Raw genomic sequence first — 20,228 nt, forward strand, 5'->3', positions numbered from 1 at the left:
AAGGTAGGTGACCAAAGTAAGATATCCCATTTCAGACAGACTGGTGTCTTAAAATACCATTGTGTCCCAATTTCATATAAAGAGGGAGGGGGTCTGTTTTAAAAGCAAAATGACCACATAGTGAAGAGAGTTCAGGCTTCCTCAAACTCGGCCCTCCAGATGTTTTGAGACTACAATTCCCATCATCCCTGACCACTGGTCCTGCTGGCTAGGGATCATGGGAGTTGTAGGCCAAAAACAGCTGGAGGGCCGAGTTTGAGGAATCCTGCTATAGTCACTCCTCCTCAGCTCTTTTCTCTGACCCCAGTTCCACTATTGGAACTTGACCGAAGAGAAGAGTGCCATAAGGGGACTCATTATAGAGAAGTAGGCTATTAGTCTACCATGCTTGGTGTCACCCTAAACCAGGCATCCCCAAACTGCGGCCCTCCAGATGTTTTGGCCTACAACTCTCATGATCCCTAGCTAACAAGACCAGTGGTCGGGGAAGATGGGAATTGGCCGAAGTTTGGGGAAGCCTGCCCTAAACTGTGGTTGCTATTTAGATCTTGCCACTTTCCCAAGGCTGAAATTACGTGTTATGCTAATTATCGGATGTGAGGGACAAGGGATACAGGGAAGTCCCTCCCATCTTAAGTTCCAGCCCATCCCCAAGCGCTGGAGAGAGTAAGGAGAGCTCTGCCTCCAGCGGAGAGTCAGGAAGTGGTGTCCGAGGCTCAGGCAAGTTTGTGGAGCCCATGCCGCAGGTGGGACAGGAAGTTGGACGCACGGGGGGGGAGGCCAATCCCCCCAACTCCCGAATTGCGACGCAAACGTAGGGGGAAGAGGTTGGGTCTGCCAAAGCTTTGGTGCTGGAAGAAAACGCGCCAATCGCCATTTGGAGGTTCTGACACCTCACCTTAAGGATGCATTTTTACTGCTCTGAACACTGTAAATAATCAGCACTTAATAAAAGCCTTAAAAGACCATGCTGGAGTCGTTACTCTAGAGTAGCCATATCAGGCCCTCTGACATCCTTTAATAGAATACTTTAGCGAAACTGAATTGGCCCCAAACTCACACAATTGTTATAGCTAAATTTTCTGTTCACAAAATTTTATCTCACATTCCTTTCACATGGCACTACCACCTCAGAATTTATGTGGAGACTGGCTTATTTGGAATTATTTCCCAGTCAGCATTTCTCTCTATGTGATGTTGGTATGTACACCTTTCCACACAGAGGGAGATTTTAGTATGAGGCTCTAAAGTATTTTTTTCACATGCAGTCTGAATTGGTATACAGTAGCTGTATTTCAGAGCTCTACAACATAAGCACCTGCAAATAAGCTCTCATCACTTCTTTCTTCTTGTCAGATGGACTGTTGTGGTTGATCTTTAGATAATTGAGCAGTGGGCATATTCTTGTCAAGAGGAAGGTGCATTTGTCACCAGGCAAGCATCATGAGAACAACTTTCCCCCCCATCTGATGAGATGGCAGTGTGCCAATGTTTGTCTGTGGCTATCTTTGGTGGGTAGGAATGCGTAATTTATTGAGTCATTGGACCACGCTATATCTATATTACTGTTGACACAGCAAGAAATGTATTTGAAAGAGAAATGTCAATAATGGTTGGCATCACCTGCAGAATGCTGTAATATGTAAGACCCGAGGCCTTTTGTCTATTGGGTTCGGGAATAATAACAAAGGTAGTATAATAAGGGAAATCATTCCGGAGTTTAGGAGTGCGGGTGACTCAGTCTTAGCAGCAGGCCAGGAAGACTGTCAGAGCTGTGAATGTGTCTGATAGTATAAAGGTAGGTGTGAAGAAGGCCCATAGAAATAGATTACTGTAGAACAAAGGACTCTATGAATGCTGAAGGGGTGAAAATGATTTCTCAGTCTGTTTCAGTTTCTAGAACTCTGAAGTGGGCAGCCACCTACAGGCAAGGCAGTGATGTATGTGTGATAAGCTCCGTCTTGGTGGCTCTTGCAATACTGAGCCTTTTGGAGAAATGTATCTAGATATATTACACTGACTGGATGAGAGCCCAATAGAAATTTATTGGACTGGGGAAAAATTGCAGTCAAGTTCTCTTGCAATGACAGCAACCATCTACGGCCATAAAAATGAATTATTCCTATACAAATGATTAAAGTCTTGAAGCTAATGACTAGAGGGAAAAACTAATGTGTAACCTACTGGAGAGTGTTTTGACATTTCTTAAAGATTCCTCAATACAACCTGTACTTGGCACGTAATATTCCTGCCTTTTGTAGCCGAAAGGGAGTAGCACTCCGGTTACAGGAATAAAACTTGTTCTCTCCCTCACAACCTCTAAAAACAGCTGTGGATCTTTGTCTGTTTGTTCGAATGTGTTTGTTAGGCATCATTTATTTAGCATAGCTTTGAAAAAGCTGTTTCGGGATTTGTCAGTAGCAAGTGTTTTAATGTGACTTGGCTTGCCTAATTGTGTGACAAACAAGTATGACTCAGAATATTACTAGGTCTTTAAAGTAAGGGCATTCACCTTTAGTTTGCTTGAGTTGTTGGCATCCATCTCTCTCAGGAGACAATGGAGAAGCAGTGTGCCTTTGGGGTCGAAGTCAAACCATTGGAGAGAATATTGGATAATTTAAATAAATGAAATTGCTCAGAAAACGAATATTTTATAATAAATCAGTGTATCCAAATGTATATGAACAGACAGTAAGTGTGAGGGCTTCCTCCCTCCCTCCTCTTGCATGCCTGACATCAGAGGAAACAGTCTGGTTTCTTAAATAATAGTTTTAATATTAAGAGGCACGCAGAACAGGCAGGCAGTGACCGTGTCATATGCCAGCCCCTCCTCCAACCTTGGGAATCGTGGTTGTCATATCAGCCAGCCTCAGGTCTGCGGTTGAATGCCAGGTTTGAGCATCATGGGAAACTGTAATTTAACAAATAAAATTTCCACTTAATCCAGGCGAGCAGCTGTGTAATGTCTGAACGAGAAGTATGCCCCCTTCCAAAGCTTTTGTAGTGTGGCATCTGCATTGCTTATATTTCTGACTGCAGAACTCACAAAAATGTGTTCACGATTTCTCTTTTAGCTAATCTGGAATAAGTACTTTTCTAGTTTTTATCGTCTGTGCTTGAACATTGCTTTCAGCAGGGACACTTTGTTTCCAGTGGTTTGCCACTACAGAAGAATGTTACACAATTGCTGAATAATCTCTGTGGTTAAGAAAGAAACCACCAGATTTGAACCACACACACACACACACACACACACACACACACACACACACACACACACTTTGCATAAGGATTTATATTTTTCTCTTTACTTTTCTTTTGAAGGACTGGTGGACATTTAAAAGTAAACGAACAGTTCAACCCTGGATTGCATTTTTAATCCATTTTTGCTAACTCCTATTTGTTTCCTGTTTGTCTACACAGACTAGGAAAGAAGTTCATCTTTCCATTAAATCCTTGTCTTTGCTGGCCTCTAGCTGTTAGTCAGCTTTTGCGTTACAGCTGCATCCTAAAACTCTGTGTATTGTAAAATTGAGGGGGTTTAGTTTTCTATTACATTGCTTTTACACACAGTGAATTGAACATGACTGAACGTTCTAGATCCTAACCCCCATTTCCTAATCAACATTTTGCTCTCCAATCTATCAGGAATTATTGTGCAGCAGACTAAGTTAGCTTCTGCCAGCCAGCGGTAATCCTATAAGAAATTGTGGTTTAATGGAGGCTCAAGCGTTAACCACGAGGGGGGGAGAGAATTTAAGTATTATTAAGGTTAGTCATTCGGTTTTGTAACTGGGCTGGCAGACGTCAGAGTCAGTATCTCAGATGTCAAATATTCTCTCACAGGATTTCTTAAACATTGTCATAGCAAGTCTTCCAAGGTCAAAGAACAGATTCAACCTCCATGAAAATACCTAGGGGAAAATAATAGGCGGAGCTAATTCAAATTATAGGGAAAGAGTGGGGTACATTAAAGGGAGAAGTGGGGAGCAAGGGATGCTTTGAAATGTTCAACATATAGAAGCAAAGAGACAGGAAACAAGCTCCTTCAAATTCTGATGAATTGTCCCACACTGGGTCATAAAATTGGGCCCTACCGTTTCTTATGAATTGTGATGGTAAATGTAGACAGTTACTCCTTTGCTGTTCACATTGTAGCCCTCAAAACAAACTACTTGTGGGACTGTAGACCAGCACAAAGGAAAAAATAAAATAGAAGTCTCTGCTTCCCAAAAAGTATCATAAACAGACGACTAATGGGGCGGAAGCTGATATAAACCATTTACTGTATCATAAAGACACCACTATCTCCGCTGTCCCTCATTCTGAAGGAAACACAAACCCTGGATAAGCGCCTGGAACCCCTGGAATCTTGCACTGCTGTACCCAGTAGCTTCTTTCAGGTGGGGAATTTTATCAGCACAAGCATTTCTGCTTGCAAGACAAAACAGTCCGCCCCCCCGCCCCCCAATATGCTTTCCTGGGAATTCTCCCAACCCTCCTGAGAGGATTTGGGAGAGATGTGAGGGGAGGAAAGCACTGTTGGACTAGTGGGAACAGCTGTGCTGGCTTTTATTAGCATACCAGGTTAGTTGACTCGGCCCTTAAAGAACAGTTCGGGGATTCTGTGGAGGCTGCTTCTGAGAAGAAAGGTGGGAAAGTGGGAAAGCCAAGACAATTACTTCATACTATTTAACAGTATCAACTGTTTCGGCTACTTTTATTGAATTTAACCTTCCAGTAGCTCTTAAATATGTCTTTTGAGGACTATAAGTATGGGTGTAAGTTCACAAAGGCTAGGGCATGACACCTGGCTTAGGATCGGCTGGAAATTGCAACTGAAAACTGCTAGCCCACTACTGAGAGAAAATGTAGCCCCCCCCCTCTGTTTGCATATGTGAGAACAGGAGTGAGAGTCTGTGTTTTCCACAGAAGCTTATAATAAAAGTATTAGTTTTTAAGTTTCCACTGAACTGTTGTTTTGAGAAAGTTGGGTGATTCCCTGCTTTTCCCAGCCCAAGCTTAGGGAGCCAGCGTGGTGTAGTGGTTAAGAGCGGTGGACTCGTAATCTGGCGAACTGGGTTCGCTTCCCTGCTCCTCCACATGCAGCTGCTGGGTGACCTTGGGCTAGTCACACTTCTCTGAAGGCTCCCAGCCCCACTCACCTCACAGAGTGTTTGTTGTGGGGGAGGAAGGGAAAGGAGATTGTTAGCTGCTTTGAAACTCCTTAAGGTAGTGAAAGGCGGAATATCAAGTCCAAACGCTGCTGCTGCTGCTTCTTCATCTTCTTCTTCTTCTTCTTCTTCTTCTTCTTCTTCTTCTTCTTCTTCTTCTTCTTCTTCTTCTTCTTCTTCTTCTTCTTCTTCTTCTTCTTCCTCTTCCTCTTCCTCTTCCTCTTCTTCTTCTTCTTCTTCTTCTTCTTCTTCTTCTTCTTCTTCTTCTTCTTCTTCTTCCTCCTCCTCTTCTTCTTCTTCTCCTTCTCCTTCTCCTTCTCCTTCTTAATGGGCTGCTCCTTGAGGAATTAAGCATTTCACAATCAAGAGTTCTTAGCTGGCCTACGTGTTATGATCACTACGTGGAATATGTTTGGAAAACATGTAGTGTGGTTCCCCATCAGAACCATGGTGATATAGTGTTTAGAGCAGGGGTCCCCAGACTACGGCCCGGGGGCCGGATGCGGCCCAATTGGCCTGCCAATCCGGCCCGCGACGACCCGCCGTCGCCCGCTCTTACGGCGCGCAGCGCAGCAGCGCTCTTCCGGGTCGGGAAAAAAGCGCCGAAAATCCTTTGTGCGCATGCGTATGGGCCTCTCCCGACCCGGAAGAGGTCATTTCTGGTGCACTTCCGGGGCGGGGGAGGCCCATACGCATGCGCACAACGGATTTTCGGCGCTTTTTCCACCCTGGAAGCGCGCCTCCGTGCCAGTAAGCGCCCGTGCGCATGCGCATGGGCACGCACTCCCCCGCCCGCCGGCCCGCACAGGCGCGCGCTCCCCCGTCCTCCGGCCCGCCGCGCGATTGGTGCGGTGGGAACCGGCCCAAACGCCGGTAAGTCTGGGGACCCCTGGTTTAGAGTGTTGAACTTGGGCTCGGGAGACCGGGGTCAAATCCTCACTCAGTCATGAAGCTCAGTGTGTGACCTTGGGCCACTCACAGCCTCTCAGCCTAACTTCACGGGATTGTTGTGAGGATAAAATGGGAAGGGGGAAAACTCTCACAAGTTCCTTGGAGGAAAAGTGGGATACAAGTGTAATAATACGTACCGCATTGGCCCAAATATAAGCCGCATCCGAATATAAGCCGTACCTTTAAAATTCAGGGGGGGGGGAGAGTAAAAAAGACAATACCCGAATATAAGTCGCTCCCTTAAAATTCCGCAGGCACTCACACCCATTCCGTTTTACTGTATGTCTGTTTCAGCAGCGATATTGTAAAAGCCAGTTTTTGTAAGGTCACAAATTTAAGCTACACTTTAACTTTTCACAATAAGAATTTTGGGGGGTAGTGAGGCTTATATTCAGGCCAATACAGTAAATAAAACAAAACTTGCCCCTTGGTGTGAAGAGTTTTTGAACAACTGCCAAGGAAGTCTTCTGGTTGTATATAAACTTTTATTTTCTTGTGTCAGGAACAATCTAGATGGCTAGGCACGCTACATGTGATGGTGTGTGGAGCAAACTTTACACTGAAGCTGTGGTGGCCTTAGCATATAGACCTGCCCTAATTCTCTAATAAACAGCTTGTATCCTTTTGTTGCTTGGTTGTCCTCCCCCGTAAGCAGTTCTGCATTTAAAAAGCACAACTACTTTTGAACTTAGTTTGTAGATATTTTATTCAGGGAGGACATACCCTACGTTTTGTGATGTCCCGCTTTGCAGAAATGTGATTAACTTTGAGATCTTGTTACTTATTCAAGTCTTGTGCATATTAATCTCATTTCTCCGCAAGACCTTGTACAGAAATATAGTGGTACAACAATTCATTGCTGTCAGTGATTCAAGCAGATAAATCTCTCTGATTCTGCAAATGAAAAAACAGATTAATTAGGCATTCATCAGTATTATCAGGGCTCCATTGCTGGTTTTCCCAGTTTAAAAAATTATGCTTCCATGGCATTTGGCATAGTGAAGCACCTCTTACTTTACAAAGCATCCTTAGAGAGAGACACACACACAAATGCCATGAAGAGACCCATTCCTTTTGAGGAGCAGTGCTGTTTCTGGCTCTAAAAATCAAGGTACGGTGGGTGGAAACTAATGTGACATTCTTCTCAGCACTTCCTACCTGCATAGTAGAGACCACCATGCAGTAAGGGGGCAGGGATTGCTGTTTGGCAGGGGTGGGGAACCTAATCCAGACCTCCCCTTGTGGCCCACCAGGCCATTTTGGGCAGATCATGCCCACTTGCTCTACACCCAACATAATATAAGATACCAGGTGTTGGGCAGCTAAAGGTGGAACTTGACTGAAAGGGATTTTGCATGAAGTGTTTTGCCAGCCCTGTGCATGGTGCTTGGGATGAACTGAGCACAAGGTTTGCAAAGTCTTTGTGCAGTGCTTCCAAGGTGTGTTTGCAATGAGTTTGCATTGGGGGGGGGGGAGCTATGGAAAATGGACCTGAAAAATACTGCGTGTTATTTACTGAACGAAAACCACATGAAAATGATCCACAGATGGTAGTGAACTAGCGAAAATGTTTAAAGCTAAGACAGGCAAATGCTGGAGGTGCAAAGAGGTAGAATGATCATTTTACCACATGCGGTGGTCATGTAAAGTAATCAAAGAATTCTGGGAAATGATTTATAATGCACTTAAAAAAAATGTTTAAGAGAACATTTCCCAAGAAACCAGAAGCTTTTCTTCTGGGAAAAGTAACAACAGAAGTCTCCATCCCCCCCAATTACGGCAGCCCAAATTTTGCTTGTAGCGCCAACCAAGGAGGAATGGCATTTGTTATTGGAATATGCGGAGCTAGCAAGTCTGACTAGTAAGATAAGAGAACAAAATGATTGAGAATGCAGAAAGGATTGGAAAATGTTTGTAAAGTGTTTAAGAAATCAGTATAAACAAGTGAACAGTTTAGTAGGACTTGAATAAATTCAGCAGTACAAGAGGAAGTATGAGATAATTAGTAAGAAGAGTAGAACTTGGTAACTTAGAATATGCGGAAGAGAGGTTAAAAGAGAAGATACCAGAGAAGGAGAGGAAGGGAAGTCTTTAGGTGTTTTGTGTTGTGTCCTTGGTTTGTCATGGCTTTGTTTTCATTTTCCCCATTTTATTCTTTACTTATTCATTTTTAACTCTATGTAAAAACGCAAATAAAAATTACTTTCAAAGTGTGTTTGGGAAGGTTGCACAAGAGGCATTGGCGAGTGCCAATCTCCTGGTGTCATTATGATGTCAGTTGACATATGGATTTTCCCACCCGCTGTCAAAGTTGGCCCACATGAGTGTGGGGAGATAAGTATTTGGTCTGGCCCATCAGGTCAAAAAGATTCCTCACCCCTGTTTTGGGGAATATTCAAATTGGACCCAAGAGTGACCTGCATAGCTTTGTGTGTTCCATCCAGATTGTAATAGTATATAAATGTTACACATTTTATCAAATAAGAATAAATAAAATTTCAATTGAATGTTAGTATTAACCATAGGCCTCCACATAAATGAATTAAATCAAGATATGCATGCACAAAAAGAGGTAGGAGGTAGGGGAATGAGGCCCCAGAAAGGACTTAAGATCTCTTTAAGTTCTACATAGTTCTAGTAAGACATATCTTACATCCCAGTTTTGTACTTATATCCATATATTGTTAAGGGTAGCAAAACTGGAAGATAACCAGTAGGTTTCTTAGACATTTATATCACTGAAATGGAATATAGGCATTTTGTGAATATCTTTTTCTTTTTAAAAAAAATGGAGAAATGAGTTTTGCTTGTGCATGGTTTTTTGTTTGTTTGTTTGTTTTGACACCATCTTATATAATTTAAAACTGCATGTATGAATTGTGAATGTCTTTGCCGAGACAGAAAAACATTTTTCATTGTTGCTGAATCATTTTCACCTTGGACTCGGTAAATGCGGCTCCGTTGCACAGAATATATGAAAGCGTAGCCATGAAAAAGAAATGAATTTGTGCCCTGTCAAAGTTACAAGTGGAAAATGTGCACAGCGGATTAACCATTCAAAACTTATAAACAAGAGCTTTCTCCCATTTTCCTCCCATTCTTTTTAGTAGATGAATGATTTCAAGTAGTTGGTTCACAGCAGACTGTAAAATCAGCGTGGAACAAACTTTTGCTAATGTTATGCTGAGGTTAAAAAAAAAAAATTCCCCACTGCTTTGTAGTTCGTAAACAAGCAAATTTGGAGTTCCTGCATTGTTTTGTTGGCATACAGTTTTCATGATAGTTTATAATGACCCAATGCCCATTGTTTCCCCAACAGCACAGCCCGTTCTTTGCTGAGCAGCTAACAGCGTTTCAGGTATGGCTAACGATGGGAGTAGAAAACCGCAATCCACCGGAACAGCTTCCCATTGTGCTGCAGGTGAGTTGGCAAGCAGTAAGACTGCTAGCTTCACTGAGGCGGCTGCTGCTGCAGCATGTGGACAACCAGCCAGCTGCAAATTTGCTCAGTATGTGTGTATTTGCGTGCATGCCTTTCCCTGACTGCTTTGCTCTCTGCCAGATGGTGTTTGGGTAAATAAATTATGTGGACTGCGTTGGAGACTAATTGGAGCTGATTGTTTGCTGGGCCTTTGCTGAAAAAGACACATTGCACACAAGCATAGTCCCACTACCCCACCCCCTAAGTGCTCCCCAGGTGAGCATAAATTGAGGTTGCAGGCCATTAGTCAGTGCTACAGAATTTAACTCCTTCACCTGTCCCCCCCGCTGAATGCACCAGGAAGACACTTGCACAAAACAGCTAGTCATGTCAGCCTCTCTCCCCCACCCACAATTTACTGGCTACTAGTAACCAGTGCTTTTTTTCTGGGGAGACACAGGGGGACGCATACCCCTAAACATTTTGTGAATCTAATGGGAGAAGAAACTTTTTTCTTTTTTTAGTTTATTCTCTAGCACAGCGAATTGTCAGTGTGTGAAGCAGTGTGGAATGTGTGGGGGTAATGCATGTTCTTTTTACTTTTGTCCATTTACAGTATTTATTTACCCCGCTTTGAACTATAAAATGGTGATTTTCTTGAGTCAAAATGAGAGTGCCCCTAAACATTTATTTATTTTTAGAAAATAAGCACTGCTAGTGACAACAGGGACTTATCTTTCCAACAGGGTTTTGGGAACTGACTGCTTTTAATGAAAGGGCTGGTGCCATGCTGTTTTATTGTAATTATTTGCATGGTTTTAGCAGATAGAATTAAAACTATTTATTATCTATATTTCTATCAAGGTTTAATTGTTTTTTTAATGGTTTTTATTTTTATCTTTAAATTGCCGTGAGTCCTGTCAGGGGAAAAGGTGGATTAATAATAATAATAATAATAATGGTCTGTCAGTTGCAAGAAATGTGCATCGTCTTGCATTAAATGGATGACCTTCAGTCATAGACTTCTTCGTATCTGAAGAAGTGTGCATGCACACGAAAGCTCATACCAATGACAAACTTAGTTGGTCTCTAAGGTGCTACTGGAAGGATTTTTTTAAAATTTTGTTTCAAAATTTAGAAGTCATTGAATTCTGACATTAAAAATGCACCAGCAAGTGTTACCCTTTGCATTTAATATCTGCAAAACGGCATAGCCAGAGATTAATTCACATTTGTTCGCTTTCCTGTGCTGAAAAAATAGCACCCTTCCATTATTATTAGAAGACAGTGTGAGGGAAGCGGGGAGTGGTGTTGCTCCTGAAGCCTGTAATTTAATAACAGTCTTGAGCTGGAATACAGGAATTTTGCAGATATAAGTGACTTAGTTTCTCAAGGTACAAAACAGAATGTGAGATCACCCAGGCCTATTGAGACAATAAAGCAAAAAATAGATGTTCCAGCATTTTGGTGGAATATAGAATTCAGTAGTTACTCAGTTCTGCCTTGAGCCCTAACTGCAATGCACAAGTTTCCTGGGAGGCACAGAATAAAAAATAACAAATATATATCATCATTGTACTATCCCATACCTTTGAGAACTATACTTTGATGTGTGAGAACTGTTCAGTTTTCTAATAATCTGCACAGGCAATGCTGACTGCAACCAAAGAGTGAATCGTTATTTCCTGCAGTTATTTGAGGACACTTGGTCATATTTTGTTTTCATTTACTTGACGTTAGCCAGTCATAGACTCTTCCTACTTAGAGGAATGGGACTATCCAAGGGCGTCCATTTTCCTCTCTTATAATAGGAAAGGACTCTCATTCCCACTTAGATCCACAATCTTGCATCATGGCTGGCAGTATCATCAATCTTTGTGAATCTGACTCTTCATTTTGTAGAGCCTCTGAAGCCTGGGAGATCATTCTTGGAAAGGGGTGATAGATGGGCAGTTTATCTCTGACAAAGCCGTGGAGACAGGGAGATTTCTAATCCAGCATCAAATCTGTTGAGTGACTTGACATCAGAGGGATGCTACGATCATTAATTTTGCAACAATATTAAGATACCCACCTGCTTCCTATTGCTTCTTAGGGAGAAGTGACTAAGCCGGTGGAAAAGTCAGCACAGATGGGAGGATTCATTAGGGCAACCAAGTTTACATTGTTTCATTAGATTTGAATCATGATGTGATTTAATTAAATTTGGCAAAGCATGTAGATGTTTTATCCCCATGAATGTGCCCACTTGCACAGTGCATCTGAACTTAGGTAACTGATCTAGAAGAGAGAGACTTCACTCCCACATTTCTCTCTTCTTATACTTTGGCATTATATTGTCCTTGAAATGGTTGTAATATTCACAGGAGGACGATTCTTTTGTAAATGGCCTTTTATTGACTTTTTAACAATGAAGTTCCTATAGAATTTCTGATCTGTTGGGAAAGACTTGACGGAAATGGATTACCCATGTAGAGAAGGGCAGGGTGGGGGTGGGAGGGAGGGAGAGACAACGATTTCATAGGGTAAGGGAGTTGCCCACTTTGGTATATGTTTCAACTGTTGATTGTTAAATCTCGATGAGGCATTTGCTTTCCAAACTGTATCCAGTGCAGCTCAGAAGGATTAGTAGTTGCCTTGTGGATGCAATGCCTAATTGCAGATGCCAAGGAAGGTTTTGTTTTATCTACTGCTGCCTTTAAATAATGGCATCGGCTGCTGTTTGACCTGTGCTATCCTGCAATTTTAATTTAAAACCTCCTTGAATGTATTCATTCCTGCTTTGGGTAGGTGGTTTGGTATTTGCATATACATAGAATATTTTTTTAAAAAAAGAAATCTCGGATCCCCTGCCTTTTCTGTATATTTGCCTCTCTGGTTTTGCAAGCAGTGTTTTGCTTTTCTTATCAGACAGGGATCAGAGTTTGCTAGGTCTCAATTGTAAAGTTCACTTTTGTTTAGTATCAAACAAAGAATAGTTTTGTTTTTCATATATCTGCAATATTAAGAATCAGAATATTAAAACGTAATTTTTTTAAGACAAGTTTCTGTGCCCATTTCCAGCAGTGAGTATATGCAGCTTGTGAGGGAGTATTGCTTTTATGGTAGCTTTTATGGTAGCTGCTTTGTGGTAGCTAACCATGTCTTGACAAGGGCTGAATGTATCCTGATGGTGAAAATCATTGCCCCACGTCCAATGTAACCACCCAATTCAACTATTTACATGGGAGCTGTAAAAAGGAAAGTGGTAATTTTTGCCCATTTGGAGTGAGGACAGGAAGTGTTGTCTTCATTTGGCTGTGAACGTGTCATCATATAAGGTAGCAAAATCTGATTAGCTACATGGCATCAGGAAGCCTGCTCGGAATTGGAATGATGGGAATGAAGGCAGGGCAGCTGCACTTTTAATACAAGCACTACAGGAAGAAATCCAGCATGTGACCAGGACTTGTAAACAGGGGTGTTTGGAGGAGTTTGAGAGGCTAGCCCAATTCTCGACCAGAAGATCAAGAATACAGATGCAGACCTCAGAACACAATGAGGTGGCAGTGGAAGGTATAATGCACAGAATTATTCCTGCTGCTCTCCAGAGAAGGAAGAGACATGATGTGCTGGCAGGTGATTCCCTACAGAGGGTGCCCAAGGCAGCAGTGTGTGGAGGAATGACTCATGGTTTCAGTTGTCTCTACACAAATGCACAGACTATGGGAAGCAAGCAAGAAGAACTTGAGTTCTTAATACAACATGGCAAATATGTCCTAATAGGCATTACTGAAACCTGGTGGGACAAGACTCATGACTGGAATGTAGAAATTGAGGTGTACAACCTGTTCAAAAGGAATAGGTATGCTTAGTTTGGAGATATAATATCCATCTTCAGTTATCTAAAGGGCTGTCATATGGAAGATGGAGCAAGCTTGTTTCTCCTGCTCTGAAGGCTAGGACCTGAACCAATGGCTTCAAGTTACAAGAAATGAGATTCTGACTAAACATCAGGAAGAACTTTCTGATGGTAAGAGCTGTTTGACAGTTGAACAGACTCCCATGGGAGGTGGTAGATTATCACATTGCCCTTGAGATCCCTGGCTAACTGGCAATTACCTTAGGAGGAACCATTTTTTATAAAAGAAAAATTGTAGCAAAGCTGCAAATCAGAGAAAAAGCAGCGGTTACTGGGAGGTGATTTGTGCACAAATAAGCTGAGCCAAGGGGGTTGTTCTTAGCCCCTCCGGCCCTTCCTTTCATTCACAAGTTTTTCATGGGTGACAATAATTCAGCACAGCTCTAGTCTTGGGGCCCTGCTCAAATGTATCAGATCTAGTTCAGATAAGTGGCACCAATGCAGTTTATGGGTTTGCAGAAAGGTAAAGGTGAGAGTTATGCTATGAAAGAATATTTCTATGATTAATGTATTTTATGTAGGCTCCAGAGGTAATAATGATGATTCAGATCAGCCATCTCCAAACTCTGCCTTCCAGATGTTTTGGGACTACAACTCCCATCATCCCTAGCTAACATGACCAGTGGTCAGGGATAATGGGAATTGTAGTCCCAAAACATCTGGGCCAAGTTTGGGGGTGCCTGATTCAGATAATGTGAGGAGCATCTTTATAGACACTGATTACTTTCAGCCTTGTTACTCTTGCTGCTTGACCCATTTTTTGCTCATGTGCAAAAACACAAGAGACTAAGGTGGCTTTCTTATATGATGTCTTGCAAGTTTAAAATAAAAAGAAATTTAGATCTCACTAGTGTGCCACACATGCCCTGTATGTATGCTCTTTCGGAATCCCTTTCAAAGGCACACCTTAGATTTTCTCCTTAGATTTTCTCTGTGTTAGAAATTGTCAAATAATTTCTTATCAAAATTACTGAACAACTTTTCCAATACATGTAAAATATATTGAGTGTAGAATTTTCCTCCTGCTGAATTACCTCCCTCATCTCCAAACTACCTACCGGTAGTTGTACTTGCTGTCTTTGCTTATTATTCTTCTGCCTGCAATATTCTTGATCCTCTCCAAACTGGTTTTTACACGTTCTGCTGAACAAAAAGTATTAATACAAAAATTTCCAATGCCCTTTGCATAGCCAAGTTGTGTTTGTCTATCTTCATTCCTCCTTTTCATTATCTCCAGGATTATAATTTCCTTTTTGTATCTATTGCTGAAGCCATTGTTCATGTTCTGGTTATCTCCTGCTAGACTACGATAATCTCCCCTTTGCAAGTCTTTCCTAATGCCTTATCCACTCCTTTTAGTCAGTTCAGAACACTATCTAGAAGTCTGGAGCCAGATACTGTTCACATGAGAGCTCTTTAAGAAATCACATGTAAAATTGCTTAAAAGCCACTGTTCTTACCATTGGAAGGGAAGCTGCTGAATCTAACCTCTGTCTCAGGTATATTGGGAAAAAGTTTTATAAAAGGCAGAGTTATTTAACCTATAGGATAAGTCCTGCTGAGCAAAGAAAGGGAAGTATTGTTTTTCCAACACACATAGATAGGTACAATCCAGAATATACTTACGTTCTTGGATTTTCCAAAAGCTTGACAAAGTCTCTCACCAAAAGCTTCTAAAGGTTATGGGATAAGAGACCAGCTTCTCTTATAGACTCGTTAAAAAATAGGAGGCAAAGAGCTACAATAGATAGACTATTTTCACAGTGGAGGAAAGTAAACAGTACAGTTCACTTAATTGCAAGTGAAATGTGTAGTGTGGTAGCCAGTTTGCAGATAACATCAATTTATTTCGCACAGTGAAATGTTAAGCAAGTTGAAAATAACCCAACAGGGGTTAAACTGGGTGACTGAAATGAGTAGATAAAATTTGGGATTAAGTTGAGATTTGGCCCCTGGCATGGTTCCCTCTCACCTCTCTGATTCAAATCAGCACTTGAGGATGAGGACTAGGATATGGGAGGGAGGAATGGAACTATGCAGCACCACTTGATGAGCACCCTCCCTGCCCTAGATGCTCCTTGACCTGTTGAGGCAAGAGACCCCACCCTCTCCTGCACCACTGTCCCCCAGAACCAGGAGGGGATTGAAAAGGGATGAGTAGAGAAAGTTGCAGTCTCTAAATGTGTGCATGCATCCCATGGGAGGAACAGCTCCATAGAGCACAGACCTGCAACAGCTCCATAGAGCACAGACCTGAGAATAGCTGCCTAGTTGCTAGATTGGTGTGCATAGCTATCCAGAGCTGCAGAAGCGACTGTGTTATCTTTGACAATAAAGAGTTAACTGTCTGCCATCTGCATTCCTATGACTGGGAAGCACCCTTGACAAATCAGCTCTTTTATACTGCAGTAACTGTCTCTATTGGGACGCGGGTGGCGCTGTGGGTTAAACCACAGAGCCTAGGGCTTGCCGATCAGAAGGTCAGCAGTTGGATTCCCCGCGACGGGGTGAGACTTCTGTTGCTCGGTCCCAGCTCCTGCCAACCTAGCAGTTCGAAAGCACGTCAAAGTGCAAGTAGATAAATAGGTACTGCTACAGTGGGAAGGTAAACGGTGTTTCCGTGTGCTGCTCTGGTTCTCCAGAAGCGGCTTTGTCCACATGACCTGGAAGCTGTACACCAGCTCCCTCGGCCAATAATGCAAGATGAACACTGCAACCCCAGAGTTGGTCACGACTGGACCTAATGGTCAGGGAGGGGTCCCTTTACCTTTTAACTGTCTCTATGTAGGGGCTATGTGAGTAAGGTCAGGAAAGGGTACCCACAATAGCTGTAGTTTTCAGAAGATTACGGTCTACACCTACAGATTTTATCATTAAAAGGTATTGATGATCCACTAAGACAATGAAGGGTAAATGCTGATAATATTTCTGTGCATCTGACAAGCACTTCAAATAAGTAAACCCCCCCCCCCAAAAAAAGACATTTGACTATTATTGTGGTATACCCATTTCTTAGAATTTTGTGTTACTGTTTAGCATCTGTTATATGGGTGCTAAATTCCTAGTAAACATCTCAAAGTGATTTAAACATCAACAGTAAAAAACATATAAACAAATTTCATATATAAAAACAATTAAAGCAATTTCATATCTCCTAATGTCCTAAAACACAGACAACCACTAAGGATTGTTGACTATAAATCTAGTCATTTTTAGCCTATAGCCATGCAGCATACTATTGAAATATATTGGTAAATGATTACATTATTCTTTAATGCCATGTTAATATATAATATTTTATTGTTTGGGAGCCTTCATTCTTTAGAGGTCTGTAGATCTACCAGCTCATTAACATAGCTGGATGTGGTTTTAATGAGTCTGTATTAAATTACTAATGTGCAGCCTCCTCCTGTTCCTTTTCTCTCCACTCTGACCTCTTAGCATCTATTTGCCAAGGAAAACAAAGACTGATTACTGCTTCCAATTCCTTTTGAATAGCTTCTTGCTGTTCATTATATATTGGACTGGAGATGCAATTTTCAGTTTAATCTTCTCTCTCACACACACACCACCACAGATTCAACCTTTTCCTTAGCTTCATCTAAAAAGGCATCCCCTGCAAAAATAGCAAAGTGCTGCCCTAGCAGGAGCAAAGAACTGAAGAAGCAGGCAACAACTGGCAACACTTGTCCTGCCCGGTGCACACAGTTAAAAAACAACAATGTAGATTAACTGTTCTGTAGCTTACATGGCCTGTTGTCTTTGTCCATGGAGGTTTTTTTTGGCAGGGATACTGGAGTGGGTTGCCAGTTCCTGCTCCAGGTGGATCACGTTTAGTCAAAACTCTCCACTATGACCTGTCCATTTTGGGTGGCCCTGCATGGCATAGCTCATAGCTTCTCAGAGTTATTTAAGCCCCTTCGCCATGACAAGGCAGTGATCCATGAAGGACCCATGGGCTGCAAGAAGAACAAACCTATCCATTCTTAAGGAACTCAGCCCTGAGTGCTCACTGGAAGGACAGATCCTGAAGCTGAGGCTCCAATACTTTGGCCACCTCATGAGAAGAGAAGACTCCCTGGAAAAGACCCTGATGTTGGGAATGATGGAGGGCACAAGGAGAAGGGGACAACAGAGGATGAGATGGTTGGACAGTGTTCTCGAAGCCACCAACATGAGTCTGACCAAACTGCGGGAGGCAGTGGAAGACAGGAGTGCCTGGCATACTCTGGTCCATGGGGTCACAAAGAGTCGGACACGACTAAACGACTAAACAACAACAGCTTACATGGCCCTGATCCTAGGGTTTTGAGACTCCAGCGTACTGCAGCAGCACGAGAGCACAAATATAGTCTGCCTAGTTCACTCCCTGCCTGCCCTTATGAGTTACTCTGGAATGTCCATCAGATACCTGCTCCGCGTAATCATGGCTGTAGGGTGGATGAAGGAAGTTGACCAACAAATGGGGTAGACGCCTGCTGATTAATAAGCTGCCCATTTGCAAACCACAGTGCCATTGCTTTCCCACCTCTGGGAGCCAGCCTCCTACACTTCGAATGAGAGACTAAAGGGGAGAGAGAGCATCTTAGGTGCCTGGCCTTGTTGTAGCATGTATTTTTTTATTTTTTTAAATGCCATTTCTAGTTTGCCTTCTGAGATGGGTTGTGTTGCAACAGCAGATGTGTGAGGTGGTTTTCAAAAGAATTGTTTGGAGCTTGGGAGCTCAGACCCTCCAGTATTTAGTTTGTGACCTTAAGCAAGACACTTCTCTTCTTCTAGTCCTGTACTTGCTTACAACACTGACTGGACAAAATCCCGTGGAAGACTTTTAGCAATGCATGATGACACAACATAGCCTTCTTTTTGGGTTCTCAGCATATGGTAATCAGATACCTACAAAGGCAGTGCCTTTGATGTTCTCTTAGACTTAATGTTATGTTTCCATATTTGCAATGGGTAAGGGTTTTCTGGAAAGTCTTCTACATGCTTAATTTATTGATCATATAATGCAAATCATGTATGACCTTACATGTATTCTGTGGTATCCTTTGGTATTTTTTCTTGGTTATCTGCTCTGCAAGTGGATTATTTTGTTTCTGATCATGGCCCAGTTGTAGTCCATATTGTATACAGTAATTATATTTTTCTGAAAGTGAGATGTTGGTGCTTGAATATAACCTTTCCCTGATCTTACATATGCTCCAGAATTTCAAAATTTCAGGTGCTTTACACTGCAATCTGTTTTCCCCTCACTCTCTCCCTTTTTCTGCAGGTGCTGTTAAGTCAAGTGCATCGGTTGCGAGCTCTTGATTTACTGGGACGGTTTTTGGACCTAGGTCCCTGGGCTGTTAGCCTGGTAGGTACTTATTATGGCCATCTTTTTGGAAAATGAAAGATGCTGGCTATATAATTAGCATGTATGAGTGAAGAATTCATCCTTGCAGGTTATAGAAAATAATGTCTCACAAATTTGAAGAACTGGACACTAGTTTTCAAGAGTTGTATGACCCTGAGGTCAACATAAATCAGGCTGCTAGAGCTTCAGATGGCTATAGAACTGATGAGAATTCCTTTATATGTAGTACACATTAGCTGAAGATGGCAATCCCATCCTTGTTTGGCCTCTCCAATTTCATCTGAGGCTACGGATAGTGATAATAAGAGAGGCAATGTGAATGCTTATACAGTTTTTTATGGACATGTTGGATTTATTGAACAAGCTGCCTGAGTAAAATGAAAATAAACTAGATGCTTCCCCAGCTGTTGTAAATTTTACCCATACTTCAAACATGGCCTACCTGGACCTTAAATGAGAAAAAAATTGGGTCAAAATCATTTGAGGATTTGAGCTATGTATGGCTTGTGCACAAGCCATTGGTGGAGTAACGATGTACATGTAAAAGTTAAATCTTCAATTAAAATGAGAGAAGCAAAGAAATGGAGCACTGTATCCATTAGAAATAGTGTTGTTTGGATTGATGATTAGATTTTTGCAAGCTGCCTCCTAGTAGAAGCAAGAAGAGTCAAATGAGAGATGTGGAGAGCAATGCATCGTAAGCACGTTGTGCATTGAGCAAAATGTGTTTTTTAAATTAAGTCTCAGTTTTGGCAATCCAGATGAGATTGAAAAAAAGCATCTGATATCCTTGAATAAAACTGACCTGAGACAAATATGCTGAGATTATGTCTTTAGCATGATCATTGTGATTCATTGTCAGGTGTTTGCCATGCTATTAAAGTTTGTGCTGGGTTCACCTACTCCATACTTCCTAAGTTTATTTTTGATTTTCAAACTTTCTTCCTCTAGGCTCTGTCTGTTGGCATTTTCCCTTATGTGCTAAAGCTTCTCCAGAGTTCTGCTCGAGAGCTAAGACCTCTTCTGGTCTTCATCTGGGCCAAAATCCTTGCAGTGGACAGTGTGAGTAACCATGAAATGTTAATTTAGTGATGTAGAATATGTTAAAAGGGCTGCCTTGATTCATTGCAGAGGCAACACATGAGATAACTTGTTCACGCTTAGGAATGTCATTAGTATGAGAGACTTGCCCAAAGGGAATTATTGTGGAATCATGAACAAGTTGGATTTAGGAGTGCCTGCAATCTGCAGGCCATTGAAGAGGGACCTGGCCAGCTCCTGCAGTTGTGGAATACTCTTCCCTGGCACCTTTGTTACATATCTTTAGACTCCAGGAGAAGAAGTGTCTCTTCAACCAGGCAGTAAGCTGATACATTCTATGGCTTATTAAATGCATTTGTGGGAGGTGGGTTATTGGTTTGTTGT

General features: G+C 42.0%; 1 protein-coding gene across 1 annotated transcript in view; it reads left to right on the plus strand.

Moving 5' to 3' along the window:
• RPTOR (regulatory associated protein of MTOR complex 1) overlaps nt 1–20,228 on the plus strand; it is a 321,297-nt gene that overhangs the window by 193,510 nt on the left and 107,559 nt on the right. Inside the window, exons 11-13 of the mRNA XM_035104148.2 lie at nt 9,445–9,546; nt 18,720–18,803; nt 19,755–19,865. Of these exons, the coding sequence (XP_034960039.1) occupies nt 9,445–9,546; nt 18,720–18,803; nt 19,755–19,865 (297 nt within the window). The remainder of the gene's footprint in view (nt 1–9,444; nt 9,547–18,719; nt 18,804–19,754; nt 19,866–20,228) is intronic.

Source organism: Zootoca vivipara, chromosome 2 (assembly GCF_963506605.1).
Source record: "Zootoca vivipara chromosome 2, rZooViv1.1, whole genome shotgun sequence".
Lineage (NCBI taxonomy): Eukaryota > Metazoa > Chordata > Lepidosauria > Squamata > Lacertidae > Zootoca > Zootoca vivipara.